An 18,675-nucleotide genomic window follows, 5' to 3' on the forward strand; every position below is an offset into this window, starting at 1 on the left:
GGTATGCCCTAGAGGCAATCATAGATATGATGATATTCCATTTGTATCCATGATTTATATTGTGTTCCTTGAATATCCATTAAAGGCTACTTGAATTGATTTGCAATTATGTGAATTGTATGGGAAACTCTTTACTTGTATGGTTATTCTAAAGTTGTCCCTAGTTGGAGTTTATGTGAGGACACACATGAATATTAGACTAGCACATGTATTAGTTAATGACTATGTTTCACGAGTCATGGACATGGAGATGTTAAACTAATAATTTGGGCACATGTGGAGACATGTGATAGGACTCACCCAACACGAGAAATAGTTCTCTCTTTACACAACATGTACGCTTTGTCCTTAGACCTGAGATTGTCTCATGTACTTAAGATGCGGATCGACTTACTTAGGAGCTATCAAACGCTACACCGTGACAGGGTAGTTAAAAAGGTAGCTTTCAGGTTTGTCAAGAAGCATGCTGTGAGACATGGTCAATCAAGATGGGATTTGCCCCTCTCTGATTGAGAGTGATATCTCTAGGCCCCTCAATTGATCGGATTCGAAAATGCATGGCCATGCTACGTACGGTTAAGAGTTAACCTACAAAGGGATTCCGAATCACAGGATCGAGAAAAAGCGGTCGGCTTGAAGCTAGACCAAATATCGTGAGGCAAAGGGAATAGCATGTACATAATGTTGTGACGGTTCGTTTGATATGATCTTCGTGTGCGTATAGGAGTTGGCACGTCTTGCTAGAGACCACTACCGACTATTGGGCCGAGTAGGAGTACTCGGGCCATGTCTATACGTATCCGAACCCATAGGGTCACACACTTAAGGGGCTGGAAGCCCAATTCGGATGTGATCCGAGTTGGATTAGGTTTAGAAGTACTAATGGGCCTTAGACCCAAAGGCCCGTCAGGAACCTCTATAAATAGAGGGGTCGGGGCACCCTAGGGTTTACACCTTTTGGCCAAAACTGTAACGACCTTTGTCAAATCTTCCGAGTTGATCTTAATCCGAGTCCCTAATCCCGCTGACTCAGCTCCCCCGAGCTCAAGCGCTCAACCTCCGGTTCCCAGCTCCGACCCCTGAGAACCGGACCCCTTTCCATCGGTCCCTTCTGAGTTCCCCAAGGCAGTGCCCCTTTTCAAGCTTGGAGCTGGATAACAACCGAGACTGACGGGTGGACCCGCAATCTTTTCCCCCGGATCTCCCGAGGCAGCCGCACTCGAGCGGCCTGCAGCGCTACAAAGCTTCTCCGCCGCGTGGCTCAACTCCTCCGACCCCCGCCGCTCCGCCTAGTCACTGGCCGCGACTGGATGGATTCCCGCGCCCTCCTCCCCAATCGCAGCGGAAGCCCCTCTGCAACCCTTTTTGCAGCACCCCATCTTGCTCGTGCCCTCGCCGACCGCGCCTTGGTGCTCCGTCGCCGCTGTGGCAGAGTTTTGCTACCTGCTGCATCAGACCACCTCGCGGCTCGCGCCCATCATCACCTCGCCGAACCTCCGGCTGCAAGGCCCGATGCCTTCCAACTTTTCCGCCACCTCTCCACAGTCGCGTCGCCCCGAGCTCGCTACGCGACGATTCCTCCATCGCCAACCCCAACCCCGGCCGTGACAGCTCCTTTTTCCACCTTGCCAGAACTGTGCCCCGGCAATGCCGCCGTTTCGCGCTCGCCCGCGCAGCCGCAGCCCGCCTGTCCTTCCCCCTGTGCAACCTCGCTCACAGCGCCGTTCCCCCTGTCACACCCATCAGATCCGCCGCTCGACAACGCCCGCCTCCATCAAATCTCAACCTCGGCAAAACCGCGCCTGTGCCACCCTGTCTCCAGTGCCCAATGGCCGAAGGTGTCATCCCCGAAGTCCTGTTCCGTCGCCCCTCGCTGCTCAATCGCCGCCATGGCAGCGCACTCCATCTCTTTTTCTTCCCGATCTTCGTGCTGCTCCGACCCTCTCTCTCCCGCGCAGCTATAAAAGGGAATGCCCGAGTCCTACCGGAGTTTCCTTCGCCATCGCTGCCTTACCGCCTTGTTTCTCTATTTCGTGCTCGAGCGCTACCACCTAAGTTCCTGAGGGACTCTCCTCTCCGCTCAACACCCGCCTTTCCCAATCCACCCAGCCGCTTGCTCCTCCGCGCTGTGCTAGAGCTTGCTTGTTGTCCACAAGAAGCACCGCCGCCGCCGGAGCACTGCCGGACATCGCCCCTGCCCAAGTCTTAGTGCTTCAGTCCTTCCGCCCAAGTTTGCTCCTTCCCGATCCCAAAGCTTCACCTATAAACTGAAGGTAAGCTGCCGACCCCTTTTCTGCCTCACCCGACCCTGTCCGTCCGCCTAACCCCCTTTTCCGCCTCGCCCGACCCTATCTGTTCGCCCGACCCCTTTTCCACCTCGCCTGACCCTGTCTGTCCGCCCGACCCCTTTTCCGTCTTGCCCGACCCTGTCTGTTCGCCCAACCCCTTTTTCCGTCTCGCCCGACCCTGTCTGTTTTGCTGACCCTTTTTCCGCCTCGCCCGAGGACTCGGCTGTATCCTTTTCCTTGACCCGAGGGTATATGTGTAAAAATCGGGGACTTCTCTACGCTAAGTCTGAGGGCCCCCAGCACAGCTATTCCTCTAGTCTAAGGGTCAGATCATAAGTTTACCCCATCCGACCCTTTGATCTTGCTTTCCACCAACTAAAGTAATCTCTCCCCACCTTTTCAGTAGCCTTGCTACCAGTGTCCGAGCTTTAACTGCAAGTGTTGTTGAATTAACCATCTGAAACACTAACTCCTGCATTGCATTCGTGTCGAGTTGCATCTCGCTGACGGCGTCTACGAGCTGTACCCGGCGCCCGAAGACGGAGCTGTAGCCGAGCTACCGCTCCCAGAAGCCGAAGCCGCCCCAGCAGAAGACCAGTTCCCTTCCTCCTTGCTTGAAGGCAAGCCCCGGAGCATGAAACCCAAATTCCTAAACTTGCACATGCCTTCTTCATCATGTTTGTGCATTTACGTATAGGAGTTGTTTGCAACTGTAGATGCATGGCGTAGTTCCCTTGATCTGAACACTAGTTGTTGGACCGAGTAGTTGCTATGCTTAAATAAGAATCGGTAAAAGTCGAGTGATTTCCTGTCACTCGCGAGTATAGGAGTCGGTTGTTTCTCCTTCTGTTACAACTATAAGGACGATGGACGGGGCAGGGTTTTGGTTAACTTTTGGTGGTCGGCTGATCGCCCCGTCTGTCTATGAAATATGATTAAGGCCCAACAGTGGTGGTGTTCATGATCAAGTGTTTGAAAGTACTAACCTCATACTCAGTATGGGATGGGGAAGCCTAGAACCTGATTGAACCTAGACGTGAGCGGTCGCCCCATTGTCCTTGGAATGGAGTTCCCCTACGGCCGCACGTGGTGGCAAGTGTGGTCACAGAATGGCAGAGGCCAGGTCTGTGGAACCTTGCACCAAAGAAAATGGGCCCAACACGGGTTAGGGAATTGATGGGGAAGGCCGACACAGGAAGCGACCCTCAGTGGTGCGCGGATGTCATGAGGTTAGGTTCACCATGCATGGTTAAAGAACTCGAATCGATTCGTCTGCCTCTCACAGTTTGAGACTGCTTGATCACTATGCTACACTGAGTAATAAAGGAATTTGATGATGACATGGTCTTGATGATGTTTATATACCCTTTTGGTTGGATCTATGTTTCTTAGAGTAAGTTGCCAACTTAGACCGGTTAAAGAACTTAGAATCTGAGCTAAAACTTTGAAAATAAGGATCTACATAGTGCTTTTGGCAAACAAACCCCTCAGCCAAAGAGCCTTGCATGTCTAGAAGTGGTGGAGAAGTTTTACCACCGGTCGGTTAAGTCTTATTGAGCTTAGCAACTCAGCCTTGTTGTGGCTTTCTTTTCAAGTGAAGTTGCCATTCCTGAGTTGGTTCCTGTTGGCACTTGGTCGCCCCAGCTCCCTCCAAGTTGGATGGTCGAGTGGGATCCCTCCTCGGACGGCGAGGAAAGGGGTCACTGATGTCCTGATCGGCCTCATCAAGGACATCCGACCCCCAGTGCTAGTTTCCGCTTGTGTTTACCTTCTGTCATTTTCTTCGGAACTTGTAAAACTCTGATTTTCAACCAAGTGTGTAACAACTTGTAATCTTCTGTTGGACCTGTTGTATTCTCTAGAACCACTCACCATCGTGTGGGTTATGCTAAAATCGGTCCTGTCAAGTGGTTAAATCGGATGAAATCCGACGGCATCTCGAGTTAGCACGATTAAGGCATGAGTATCGCATCTTAAGCGACTTAACCGTGCTTTAATTGAGTTAACCCGAGGGGTTCTACCACAGAAACAAATCTTACGCGCCTCCCACGCCCTCGCTCTGTTGCAACTCGTGGATCTAGCAGTCCGACTTGCGATGCTTCCTCCCTGCACATGTGGATACCTTGGAGGTGTTTCGCCTGCAACACTTAGACGAGCCACCGATGAGCGACGATGAGCCGACGACGAGCCACGACGAGCCGACGACGAGCCGCGGCATGAGGATGACCTTGCTGCACGTGGACGAAGTACTGAGGTGCCGCTCGACGTCGACGTGATCGACTACGTTCGACTACGCTGATCGTCTTTGCTGCCCCGACACGATTCTACATCTTCCGCACTAGTGCGTCGAGCGGTAATCCCGTGATCCATATACGGCAGTTTTCCTGGTTTACGCAGTAGAAATTTTTGATTTGCGCTAGCGTAGCCTACCTCATAGCCCAACAGGGGCGTCCTAGGGTTTGATCCTTTGGCCAAACCAGAGCTGTCATGCCTCCCACACTCTCGCCTGTTGCAACTCACGGACTTAGCAGTCCGGCTTGCGACGCTTCCTCCCTACACGTGTGGATACCTTGGAGGTGTTACCTCTGAAACACTTGGATGAGCCGCCGACGAGCCACGATGAGCCGACGATGAGCCGCGGCATGAGGACGACCTTGCTGCACGCAGACGAGCTGGTCGGCGTCAACGTGATCGACTACGTGTTCGACTACGCTGATCGACTTCACTGCCCCAACACGATTCTACATCTTTCGCACCAGTGCGTTGAGTGATAATCTCGTGATCCATATACGATAGTTTTCCTGGTTTACGGGGTAGAAATTTTTATTTTGGGATAGCGTAGCCTACCTCGTATCCCAACAGTGGTATCAGAGCCGTAGCTGTTTTGTTATGGATTTTTGTTTTGTGCATATGGAGATATGCAAGTTTTCAGATTGATCTATGACCTGGTTTCGTTTTCTTGCTGTAATGGTAGTGTACCGACATACTCCTACCGGTCGGATTTTCGTCATCGGAGTTAAGTGATACACGTAATGCTAATTGCAGCAAGCGAAGATCAATGTGATTGATCAAATCGAAACCCAGGTTCATATGCCGGGCGCATGTGATGTGCAAAAGTAGATTGGATCTACTACCAGGTCGGAATTTTTGCCGTATGCATGTGGTTCAGTAAAACAACCGTAACTTTTCGGTACGATCTCGGATCGAGGTGAATTTTATATGAAAATTAATATATAGAAAAAGTTACACATGGTTTCGACGAAATTAGATTTCCCAAATTCGGCTTGGAAGATGGAGTTTCGGGCCTCTGTAGTTTGGAACGTTAGAATGCCTAACTATGTTTTGCATGATGCTATGATTTTGTGATCGGTATGGCTCTCTTGTGTATGTGATGCATGTGTGTAACTCATTCGAGAGCTGCGCGTCATGCGTACGGCAACACGGCTGGAGCCATATGTGTTGTCACCTTAATGTATTTAATGGTCTGCGTACCAATCTATGATGATCCAAGCAACTATGTAATCTTCATTACTAACTATTAGGTGCTGTAACATCCGCAGAAATCACCAACTAAAATCACCCGTTAAAAACCGTCTTTAAAATCTTTTTACCGCTGAGCTCCCGGAAATCGGAAATCTCCCCGGCGATTTTGCCGTCCCGGTATCCATGCCGACCCCTACCTTTCTATCCGTGCCCGTAAATCTCGTCGCGTGCCGTTGTCAGACGCCGCGCGCGTGCTCCGACCGCGTGCCGAAATCGCCGCCGGTCCCTCTCTTTTTCTTTCTCTTTTCCCTCCCCCCTTTTTTCCTTTTCTTTTTCCTTCTTCTTTCTTCCTCTTTCTTCCTCCTTCCTTCTTCTCTCTCCTTCCCTTTCTTCTTCCCGGCACCAGCAACCGGCCCCAATGCCTTAACTCCCCGGCGCCACTAGCACCATTCCGCCCGGCCACCCCAGGGCTCACGCCGCCCGGCCGGCGCCTCCCCTCGGGCCGCGCACCCGCCGGCCGGCCCCGGCCACCTGGGCCGCCCCGTCCCGGCGCCTGGCCGCCTCGGCCCCACGCGCGCACGGCGCGCCGGCCGCCGGCCCCTACCGACACCCACCTCCAGCCGGCCACGCCACCGTGCCGTGCCGGCCACCGCCGCCGCCGGCCCAAGCGGCACGCCACCTGCGCCGCCCCGCCGCGCCTGCCGGACCCCGCCTCCACACCATACTGCCAGCGCCCCCACTACCCGGACCCCCACCCGCCGCTGGGCTATAAAAAGGGCCGTCCGCCGGGCTTCAATCGCCACACCTCCACCGCCAGCTCGCCACCGCCGCCCGTGCACCGCCGCCGCCAGTGCCTCCACCACCCGAGCCGCCGCCACCACCGCCGCCAAAAATCCACCGCCGCCCGCCCCTTTTCCCGCGCCGAAGCTCCAAGGTGAGGGGCCAAATGGAGCTCCCTTCCACCGCCACCCCAGGCCCGTGGCTCGCCGCCGGCGGAGCCCCGCCGGCCGGCCGCCGCCGGACCCCCCCCAACTCCCCACTCTCTCTCTTCCTTTCCTGGAAGAAGAAGAGATAAAAGCTCTCCAATTCCGATCCGACCCCCAAGTTTCCCCAAATTACACATAGGTCCTCCCACCACTCTCATAACAGCTTCGCAAATAGGCCCCTCCACCTCCGAAAGTATTTACAAATAGGTCCCTGGTTTATTACAAATCAGCCCTAAGCCTTCGTTTAAGCCCCTAATTCATGTTTAACCCGTCATTTCATGCGCCAAACTTCCTCCAATTAATCCCAAATTTCACCACGTCATCCTCCAGAATACTTTCGCCGGTCTATATCCAAATTTCCCAAAAATAATCCTTCTACCTATTTTCCGTTCATGTTTCCTGTTCGGAGCTCACGGTTAAAAACCGTTTCCTCTTTTATTTATTTGTGTGTCTGTTTGTGTGTGCCGTAGATCGCGGATTGCCCGAGGAGGAGCCCGAGGAGGAGTTTGACCGCGAGCCCGAGCCCGAGGACCAGTACCGCGAGCCGGAACTCCCGGAAGGCTTTGAAGACGGCAAGTCCAATCTCACCCTTTGATGCATACTTAATACCTAGTTTTTCAAACACAACCTATTGGCCTGTGTTACAAAATGCATATTATTTTATCGCAAGACATGGTTGGATAGCCACCCCTTGATTGTTATGAACATTCCTTGTTATCCTATGTTTATTTCTAAATACGACTTGCTCTGTTTAGATGATAACCACTACTAGAACACTTAGGAAACTATTACTTAACTGCAATCATTATTACCATGGTGTTCTCGGAAAATAAACGTGTGTGTGTGCAAGTGAGAAAAATGGCTTTTCGTGTTCAAGGGAAAAGGATGTGTAGACAGGATGGATGGGTATTCCTTGTGTGGGATGCCATGTTGTTGTGCTCGTACCTTGGTGGTTGAGCAATGTCAGAAGATATCCATCTTGTCATATTTAAGGACCGAGTTAATGTGTCATCTTGCCTAATTCCACCATCGTGCAACCACTCGACCGTTGTATGGGCAACGGCTTAGCATAAATCCCACTAGCTGAACTGTTAGTCCTCAAGGGTGCAGGTGAGCAACGGGAACCCATGGAAAAGGAGTAAGATCTTGGTGACTTAGGTCCCGGTTACGGTCTCATGGTTGAGCCGTGAACCCCTTGGGTGTTTCCGCGAGGGCTAGCCAGTCTTAGCTAAGGTGGGTAATGGCTTTGTTAGGATCCGTACCGTCACTAAGGTGATCGTGATGCGGTACCCTACTTGTGGGAAAAGTGTACACCCTCTGCAGAGTTAAAACCTATCCGGGTAGCCGTGTCCACGGCATTGGACGAGTTACGGCTTGGTCACATAACTAGCAATTGGGCAAGGATGTCATGTGTGTGTGGGGGGGGGATTTTGGAAGAGTCCGGCAGATGTGCCGTGCGCTATGGCGGACGAGGAGTCCGATAGCGATAAAAACTTGGATCCTTTGTGTAGGATCAACCCCACTCAATGTTTCAGGTATTAAAGGAAAACTTTACAAAAACCCTTTTGGAAACGATCCCCTGCATGTGTTAAAATTTAGCTTTACCGCAAATAAACTATAGCCTATCCTTGTTGTACCTGTGCATAAACTTGCTTGTATTCCCCCTCCGTGGATGGGGTTGGACTTGTTGAGTACATTTGTACTCACCCTTGCTTCGTTGCTACAGAGGAAGACCCGGACTTCGTCGCCGAGGACCTTGATTAGAGGTTGTGTCCGCACCCGACGCTGCCTGTGGTGTTGGCCTACCCAAGATGCTGCTGCTGCCGTGTAGTCCCGAGTGCTGTCTTTTGGCAGTCGCTTGGTTAGCCGCTGTTATTTATTTACTGCTTATCGCTGCGTGGCTTTCACGCCCACTCCCTCGGGAGTTGTACGATAACTGAATTATCTGTCGAATAAATGTGCTATCAGCCTCCTGGGACTGATATTTGTATCACATTTAGTCTCTACTTATGTGGGGACGCTTCAGGTGCAATATCATGTTCTAGTTCTTGGAGGACTCATCACTAGGAGGATGGCGCAGATGGAACATGGAGATGGAGATCACCATGGTGAACAGGTTCTATGGAGATAAGGATCACCATAAGAAATCGGGCCATACTGTGTTACAACTGTGTGAATGCTATTCTTTATATTTTACTTCCTTCATAATGTGTTCTTAGAAGTAGAACGATCCCTCACAAAGTTTAAGTTTGTATGCCCTCCCAACTAAAACTTGCACCGTCCCATGTCTTGTACAATTGGTGGTGGGTCTATGAAATTAGGGTGCCACTAGTTTTCCTTGACTTGACGGGTTCATGTTGGACACTTACACGTATAAGGGTTGGTTTGCTTAACAAGATCATCTTAACAGTTAAGGACCTTGGGGCATAAAGGTTGAGCGCCGAGACATGGAGATGTGACCTAACAACAGCAAGAAGTTGCTTACTGATCTACCTTGTTTGCTAGCGGTAATGCTAAAGCTCACTAGTAGACTTGTTAGTTGTGAATCCTAAATTACTAAGTATCAATAGAGGGATACTGATTTTAGTGGGAGTAGATTCTGTTAAATAGTTTAATGTGATTTTCCCTATCATGGCTATGTTTGTCTTAGTATTTTGCATTATTATTTTGTTATAGGTGGCACCTAGCAGCACCACACCGTTTGCTTTGCATTCGGTCCTTGAGAAGGACAAGTTCAATGGAACAAACTACTCGGATTGGATCTTTAACCTGAGAATTGTTATTAGGGCTGATAAAAAGGAAGATGTTCTAGACACCCCATTACCACAATTACCTGCTGATGATGCATCTGCTGCCGTTAAGGCTGCTTACAAAAAAGCATTTGATGTCAATCTTGAGGTAAGCTACCTTATGCTCGCTTGTGTGGAACCTGAGCTGCAGATGTAGTTTGAAACAAATCATGAGGCGCACGATATGATCGTGGCGCTCAAGGATATGTTCCAGACACAGGCCAGGACTAAAAGGTTCAATGTGTCCAAGGCTTTTTTGGAGTGCAAGCTAGCAGAAGGCGCAACAGTAGGACCACACGTAATCAAGATGATTGGTTACACTCAGCGATTGAAGAAGCTGGGCTTCCCAATGGGCAAAGAATTGGCCACTAACTTCATTCTTTTGTCTCTTCCGCCTAGCTATGGGAACTTCATCTCGAACTACCATATGCATGGGACAGAGAAGGATCTGAATGAACTGTGTGGTATGCTCAAGATAGCAGAAGTTGACATTAAGGAAAGCGCTAGTAGCAGCCATGTGATGGCTGAACAAGCCTAGCTACAAGAAGAAGGCAATTCTTGAAAGAAGAAGGGCAAGTCTGGAGTGTCCAAGCCAAACCTAGCGCCCGAGGCTAAAGCTGGACCTGCTCCAGATAAAGAGTGTTTTTGTTGTCATGAACCTGGTCACTGGAAGAGAAAGTGCAAGCAGTACCTAGCTTCGTTGAAAAATGGCGGAAGTAAGAGTACTTCCACCTCAAGTACGCTTGTTGTTAATATTATAGACAACATATTTCTTGCTGATACAATTATTAATTCTTGGGTATTTGATACCGGGTCGGTTGCTCATATTTGCAATTCGATACAAAGAATGATAAGAAGTAGAAGCGTTGAAAGGGGACAAGTTGATTTCCGCGTGGGCAATAATGCAAGAGTTGCTACGTTGACCATCGGGACGATGCAACTCCGCCTCCCGTTAGGATTTATTATGGAATTGAATAATTGTTATTTTGTTCCTAGTTTAAGTCGAAACATTATGTCTCCTTCATGCTTGATGAAGGATGGTTATTCATTTGCGAGTGAAAACAATGGTTGTGTGATCTCTAAGAATGATATGTTAATGGCTTTTGCACCCATTGTGAATGGATTGTTTATTTTAAATTTTGATGGTTCACCTGTCTGTAACATAAGTGCTAAAAGGCCTCGGCCTAATGATTTGAGTACTACCTACATGTGGCATTATCGTTTGGGTCATATAAGTGAGAAACGCATGAAGAAGCTCCATACTGATGGACTTGTTGGAACTTGTACATACCGATGTATGCGGACTAATAAGCACGATAGCCAGAGGAGGGTACTAATATTTCATAACTTTTACTGATGATTTTAGTAGATATGGCTATATTTACTTGATGAGGCACAAGTATAAAACCTTTGAAAAGTTTAAGGAATTTCATAATGAAGTTGAAAATTAGCGTGGCAAGAAAATTAATGCCTTGTGATCTGATCATGGAGGCGAGTATTAGAGCTACGAATTTAGCAATCATCTAAAGAGTTATGGAATTGTTCCACAGCTTATGCCGCCTGGAACACCTCAGAGAAATGGTGTATTCGAGCGACGTAATCAACTTTGTTAGACATATTCGATCAATGATGAGCCAGTCGGACCTACCTTTATTATTTTGCGGATATGCTCTAGAACCAGCAGCTTTCACACTTAATAGGGTACCGTCTAAATCCATAGTTAAGACACCATATCACATGTGGATTGGAAAGACTCCCAGTTTGTCTTTTCTAAAGATTTGGGGATGTGAAGTGTTTGTCAAGTGACTTCAGTCGGACAAGATCACACCCAAGTCGGATAAGTGTATTTTCGTGGGATATTCAAAGAAACTTTAGGATATTATTTCTACAACCGGTCAGAGGGCAAAGTGTTTGTCGCTCGGAACGGGGTTTTCCTAGAGAAAGAGTTTTCTCAAAGGAGAAAAGAGTGGAAAGACATTGCATCTTGAAAAAGTTCAAGATGAGCCGATTGGGCAAGAATCAATGAGTGATGCTAACGTATGCAAGTTTCAGAGATCCATTTATGGATCAAAGCAAGCATCTAGGAGTTGGAACATTTGTTTTGATGAAGTGGTCAAAGGGTTTGACTTCACCAAGAATGAATAAGAGTCTTGTGTTTACAAGAAGGTTAGTGGGAGCTCTGTAGTATTTCTAATCTTATATGTGGATGACATATTGCTGATTGGAAATAACATTCCTATGCTTGAGTCCATAAAGACTTCACTGAAAAATAGTTTTTCGATGAAGGACTTAGGTGAAGTAGCATATATTATGGGCATTAAGATCTATAGAGATAGATCCAGAAGGCTTATAGGATTAAGCCAAGATAGTTACATTGACAAAGTGTTGAAACATTTCAGCATGGAAGAGGCAAAGAAAGGGTTCTTGCCTATGTCACATGGCATACATCTCAGCAAGACTCAGTGTCCTTCGACTGCTGATGAGCGGGATCGCATGAGTAGAGTGCCATATGCCTTGGTTATTGGATCTATCATGTATGCAATGATAACTACTCGCCTAGATGTTTCATATGCGCTAAGTATGACAAGCAGACACCAGTCTGATCCGGATGAGAGTCACTGGACAGCGATGAAAAAGATTCTTAAGTACTTAAGAAGGACTAAAGATATGTTCCTCGTCTATGGAGGTGAGGAGGAGCTCGTTCTAACAGGTTACACCGATGCTAGTTTCCAAACCGATAAAGTTGATTCAAAGTCACAATCAGGAGTTGTGTTCACGCTAAATGGTGGTGCTGTTAGTTGGAAGAGTAGCAGGAGACGGTGGCCGATTCTACGACAGAAGCCAAGTACATCGCGGCTTCGGAAGCCGCGAATGAGGGTGTTTGGATAAGGAATTTCCTTATTGAGCTTGGTGTGTTCCAAAATGCGTCCAGCCCATTGAATCTCTACTGTGATAACAATGGGGCAATTGCGCAAGCAAAGGAGCCAAGGAATCACCAGAAGAACAAACACGTTATCTCGAGTGATGGGATCCGAAAAAGCATGGCCATGCTACGTACGGTTAAGAGTTAACCTACAAAGGGATTCCGAATCGCAGGATCGAGAAAGAGCGGTCGGGTTGAAGCTAAACCAAATATCGTGAGGCAAAGGGAATAGCATGTACATAATGTTGTGACGGTTCGTCTGATATGATCTTCGTGTGCGTATAGGAGTTAGTACGTCTAGCTAGAGGTCACTACTGACTATTGGGCCAAGTAGGAGTACTCGGACCATGTCTATACGTATTCGAACTCATAGGGTCACACACTTAAGGGGCTGGAAGCCCAATTCGGATATGATCCGAGTTGAATCAGGTGTAGAAGTACTAATGGGCCTCGGAACCAGAGGTCCGTCAGGAACCTCTATAAATAGAGGGGTGGGGCGCCCTAGGGTTTCATCCCTCGGCCGAAACACATCTGCCACGCCAACCATGCCCTTGCCCTGTTGCAACTCGCGCACCTAGCAGTCCGGCTTGCGACGCTTCCTCCTTGCACGTGTGGATACCTTAGAGGTGTTGCACCTGCAGCACTTGGACGAGCCGCCGATGAGCCACGATGAGCCGCTGACGAGCCACGACGAGCTGACGACGAGGTGCGGCACGAGGACGATCTTGTTGCACGTGGACGAGCTGTTGAGGAGCTGCTCGACGTTGACGTGATCGACTACGTGTTCGACTACGCTGATCGACTTCGCTGCCCCGACGCGATTCTACATCTTCCGCACCAGTGCGTCGAGTGGTAATCCCATGATCCATATACGACAGTTTTCCTGGTTTACGCGGTAGAAAAATTTTGTTTTACGCTAGCGTAGCCTACCTTGTATCCCAACAGATTCTTGATTCCTAAAGATGAAAGCAGTAATCTTGGAAGGGCTCCTATATAGCTTTTGGAAGCTAGTTAAGGTTGATGGCTTTAAAGACCATTAGACCCAAATAAGAAGTCTCAACTAACATCTTACTAGAATAGATTCAACATTTTCTACAAACTACATCAACATCGAAAAATAATAGATTCAACATTTTGTACAACATAAATCAACATCTTTACAAAACATCCAGCATTCAACATTTTTGTTTTTGTATTTGAACACCAAGCCAAAATAGGTTCAACATTCGAAAGAAATATCAACATTTCAGGAGGAAAAAAATCATCTCCTTCTACACTGGTATGGGTGGTGACGCATGCAAGTTGATGATGACAGCGGCAGCTGCAAAGCTTGGCGCATGGGGGAACCACGGCGAGGCCCCACGAGTGGAGGTTGGGGACCTCGGGAAAACGGCAGCAGCGTCCATAGCACGCGACAACGATGGCTCGGAGTGGCGGCGGTGCCCTGGGCGCGGCAGCGATGGTGAGGACACACGTGTGGGGCCAATAGCGGACATGAACTAGCAACAGGGCACGTGCATGAGCCACGACAGTGCGTGGGGCGGTGGGGGAAGTGCGTAGGTGGAAAGGCTGCTCAAGTTAGGGTTGAAGGAGATGGAATCCCACCCGACGGATCAGATCATATGCACGAACCTCAAACAGAAGTTGGGGAAGAAATTTTTTTTCCGGAATATATAGGTTTGCCGCATCTTGGCTAAAAATGGGCCTTCTGCAATGTCCGGGCTGCCAGTTGCGTCCGACCAGACTGGCGAGGTCCCGAATTAGTAACAGGCCCCAAAAGATTAGCCCAAGAGAGCCCAACTAGCGCCCCTCAATATAAACCGTCAACCATCTACCAGCAACCCTAAACCCTCGCTGCGTAACGAGCCTGCGGCGGCGGCCGCTTCTCCGTACCGCGGCAGACGACGGCCTCCACTCCCTACCGCGGCAGACGACGGCCTTCGGCCTTCGTCCACTCCGTTCCAAGATCCGTCCTTACTTCGACTCCTCGCCGCTTCGCTGGTCGGCATCGACTCCTCGCGGCAGGCAAGCGGTGTCCCGATTGCCGTCTCCCCTTTCCCCGGCCAGGGCTCGCCGTCGCCCTCCCTCACCCAGGCTTGCGTTCCCCTCCGCCCGCTCCTCCCGGTAACAGGGGCGGGGCCAGCGGTAGCCATCAGAGGCGGGAAAGCCCCCACGCAGGGACCCGGCGGCGGCGCCGAAGCCCGCAAGCAGAGGAGGAACCGGCCGAGCAGTGGGATCCAAAATGAGCGACGACGTGATATGGCACTGCATCCGCCACAATCACTGCAGCTTCATGGCCAAGTATCGCATCACCACACTTCTTATTTTTTTCTCTTTGCTGTTGTTTTAGTTACTTGTGTGGTGTTCTGATGGCGGCGCCCGTGGTTTTGCAGGATTACAACAGGGATATTCTGCCGGAATCCCTACAACGCGACGGGCATCTGCAACCGGAGCTCCTGCCCGCTCGCCAACAGTCGCTATGCCACCATCCGGGATCATGATGGTGATCACTTGATATTTACCCTCTTTTTTGTGAATCGTGTACATGGGTAGCACTATCACCATTTGAATAAGCTGCAAAACATACACCACGTCGTTCCTAAGCTCCCTCCTTCCATGGCCACTGAAGTACTCAATTCAGCACTGGATCACAAGTATGGCGTATTGCAACTTTCAAACTAATCGAATTGAAAGCCTCTAATATCAAAAGGATTACACAAATCTCTCACTCTGCCTCAGATGATTTGATCACCCATCACTAAACCTAGGATTGAATGAGGTCAGGTAGTTTTTGATTGATCGGATGTGCTACCTTCATTGGTTGGTAAGGATTTGTGGTTCCTGATAGGATATGTAACAAAAATTTTATAGCTTATGTAGTTTATGAACTTCGAACCTGAGACTTGAGAGACACGTATCCTCTGAATACAGAAATATTAGAAAACAAGATGAGGATATGGTGATTACTAACTTGGAAAATTTGTTACCATTTACCTCTGTGGGTTTGGATGTTGCACTTGCCTTTCTAACACCAAACTGAACTACTGAAGAAACATTATGTTAGCTTTGTGGTTGATCTTTTAGGTGGTTATTATCTTTTCATGGAATTATCATTTTGTGATTATGGCCGTTGGTCTAATAACAATTAAGATTACTGCTTTGTTATTCTTGATAATTTGGGCTTGGACACATGTCTTGAAAAATGAAGAGTTAAGATTACTAGACTACGGATGTTTAGTTTTGCTTTATGTGAGAACAAATTGTGCTGGGTTGTGGTGCTATTTATATGAAATGAAACTAAAAATCTTGAAGGGAATATATGCTACCTAAATATTCTGCTGATTTTATTATTGTGTTTTTCCTCCTTAAATGGTTATGCAGGTGTTTTCTATCTGTACATGAAAACTGCTGAAAGAGCTCATCTGCCAAAAAAATTATGGGAGAGAGTCAAACTGCCAAGGAATTATGAGAAAGCAATGGATGTCATTAACAAGGATCTTGTATGTACCTCTAGCTAATGTTAATTGTCACCGCCATATAACTTACTCCCTCCATTCCAAATTGTAGGTCGTTTTGGCTTTTCTAGATTCATAGATATTATTATGCATCTAGACATACACTATATCTAGATGCATAATATGCACCTAGAAAAGCCAAAACGACCCACAATTTGGAACGGAGGGAGTACAGTACTTAGTCTCATTGCTTGGCTTCCTTTGTTGTGAAGGAATTTTGGCCTAAGTTACTTGTGCACAAGATCAAACAGCGGCTGACAAAAATGACTCAATATCGTATAAGAATGAGGAAACTTCAACTGAAAGTGAGGTGGGAACTTTTATTTTAATTGTTATTGTTATTAGGATGTTCTTTTTCTAAAAATAAATTTTATGTTGTTGAGTACCAAGGAGTATATTTTAAATGTTGTAGTATATGCTTCAAGGATAGTATATTATAACTAATTAGCATGTGATTCTGTTCAGTTGGCATCACCATGTTCTTTATATTTATTTGCTCAAAAAAGACGAACAAGAAGGTTTCACAATTCTTATGTACATTTTTAATTATTTTCTAGAATATCTTCATGAGGAAAGAGCCTCCAAATTTGAAGATACCAACAATATTCATTCAAGTGTGAAAAGCAGTATTCCAATGTGGAAGTAGTTTTGTGTGTGTAGCTCACAAACTTACATTGCCAGATCTGAAGGAGGATTATTGCAAGAAATGCCTTGTGTATAATCTGCACACAATTCTGTTGCAACGGTAGCATATCATAGTTGTTTTTGTTTGATTTTCCGGATTCCAGGTTTATGTGATTGTTCAAATGATCAATATCCCGGTTCTGTTTATTCCCATTCTGTGCACTGGTGGAGGCTGCGTCAACCAGATTTTACGTGTTACGGACTTATTTGGGTTGAAAAATATTACCAAATCCCTTGTGATAGGAAGGGCTGTTTGCTGATCAGCTAATTGATTAGCCTAACTCACCAAAACTATGTGGAATTATTAGAGCACTAAATTTTCATAGGTTTTAGAATGAAGTGGCTAAATGTTTACTACGACCAGGAATCTACATAATGAAAAGAATGGTACACATTCTGTTTCTGTCCTAAGGTATATTCCACGATGATCCTTGCTCTTGTTTTAGGTGGATTGCCCTTTGCTCTGATCAATGTGTCATTTGTCTATAACTAAGTTTCATCAGAAAATGGTTCATCTTGTGATGCATTGTAATTCGAACCTCCTCTGAACCATGAAAATTAGCTTGACATATGCCTCCATTCTTTTAGGGAGAAGGTCATGACAATGCCCAGGAAGCAAACACAGCGCGATCTCAGGAGACTGGAGAAGGCTGAAAAGGCTGCCCAACTAGAAAAGGTTATTGTTCTTGTATAATTTTTTTTAATCAAGTTCTGTATCCGTTTCCTGATACATAGTAACAAAAACATGTCATCATTCAGAATATTGAAAGTGAATTGAAGGAACGCCTGAAGAAAGGTGTTTATGGTGACATCTATAACATTCCCTTCAAAGAGTTTGATGAGGTTCTTGAAATGGAAAGAGATCAAGTGGTTCTTGAAGAAGAGGATGAAGAAGTAAGCATTGTACTGAATACCTGCAAGCCCATTTATTCCTTATTCTCGTTATTTACCAGCTGTGTCATTTGTGTCCACTTGATAACATAGGAAGGTGAGGTAGAATATGTAGAAGGTGATGACATGGAAGAGATGGGAGACATGGAAGATATGGAAGACTTTGGAGGCCTCAGTGATGGTAAAGATGCTTTGCTGAAACTTCCATGAGTCTTACTGGCCTTGAATACTTCAATTCTAAATTGTCTTGGCCCGCTAATCTGTGCAAGATGTGACATTTGCACATAAGGATTATTGCTAGTGTAATTTTCTTTGAAAAAATGTTAATTGGTTGCAGGGGGCACAGATGAAGATGATCGTTTGGATGACCAAGTAACAAAGAAACCTAAGGGATCAGGTTCTAGTTTGAAGCAAAATGCTGGGAAAAGGTCTAGGAAGGTTATGACTGAGGTAAAGATAGATCGCAATAATCTCAGTATTTTTCTTTTCTGATACAGCTAGTTTTCCCATGACATCCATTTTAGCATAGTCAATTGAGTGAGTTGCTATTAGGAAGTACTGCCCTATATTCTTTTTTATAATAGTGTTCTAGGTTTCTCAGATCAAAATGATCTGTTTTGTTGAAGTTTGTTGAAAGCATGCTGTTGGTGTGAGGTTTTACCCTTCACTGAGGAATGAAGTCAGTATTCTGATGTTACAAACTTATAATTTATTGTTGCTTATATGTGACAGGTGGAACAAGACGAAGAGACAAATACCAGGCAAAGGACGCGGATGTGAACTCTGCGAGCATAACTTCAACTTATGTGCTGTTAGTTGCCAGTGGCCACTTATGTTGTATCTTAGATCATTTTATTTGCCTAGTCATTGTAATGCATAAAATTCACCTGGGTTCCTGCTGAGAACTTGGCTATCAATGCTTGTCAACCTCTGTGATGAGGCAAAGGGGCAAACTAACAAATTGGTATGTACGGTCTACCGTCTACACAACTGATGCTGCAAATCAGAATCCTGGTGTCTTTGTATGGAATCACTGGATGGATCGTCCTTTTACCTTTTTATATCCGACCTATCTTATATAAGTTTCAATGGATTCGTAAGTTAGCTGTTCTCGTT

At 47.1% G+C, this 18,675-nt stretch overlaps 1 protein-coding gene across 1 annotated transcript; it reads left to right on the top strand.

The window, feature by feature from the left end:
* Positions 1–14,306: 14,306 nt before the first annotated feature.
* LOC117859223 (uncharacterized) lies at positions 14,307–18,620 on the top strand. Its single transcript, XM_034742430.2, has 9 exons — positions 14,307–14,770; positions 14,863–14,972; positions 15,851–15,969; positions 16,197–16,294; positions 17,257–17,344; positions 17,428–17,562; positions 17,653–17,740; positions 17,897–18,009; positions 18,292–18,620. The coding sequence occupies exons 1-9, from the start codon at positions 14,712–14,714 to the stop codon at positions 18,337–18,339; spliced, it is 858 nt and encodes a 285-aa protein (XP_034598321.1). The 5' UTR covers positions 14,307–14,711; the 3' UTR covers positions 18,340–18,620.
* The last annotated feature ends 55 nt before the right edge of the window (positions 18,621–18,675 follow it).

Source organism: Setaria viridis, chromosome 1, assembly GCF_005286985.2.
Source record: "Setaria viridis chromosome 1, Setaria_viridis_v4.0, whole genome shotgun sequence".
In the NCBI taxonomy this organism is placed as follows: Eukaryota; Viridiplantae; Streptophyta; class Magnoliopsida; order Poales; family Poaceae; genus Setaria; species Setaria viridis.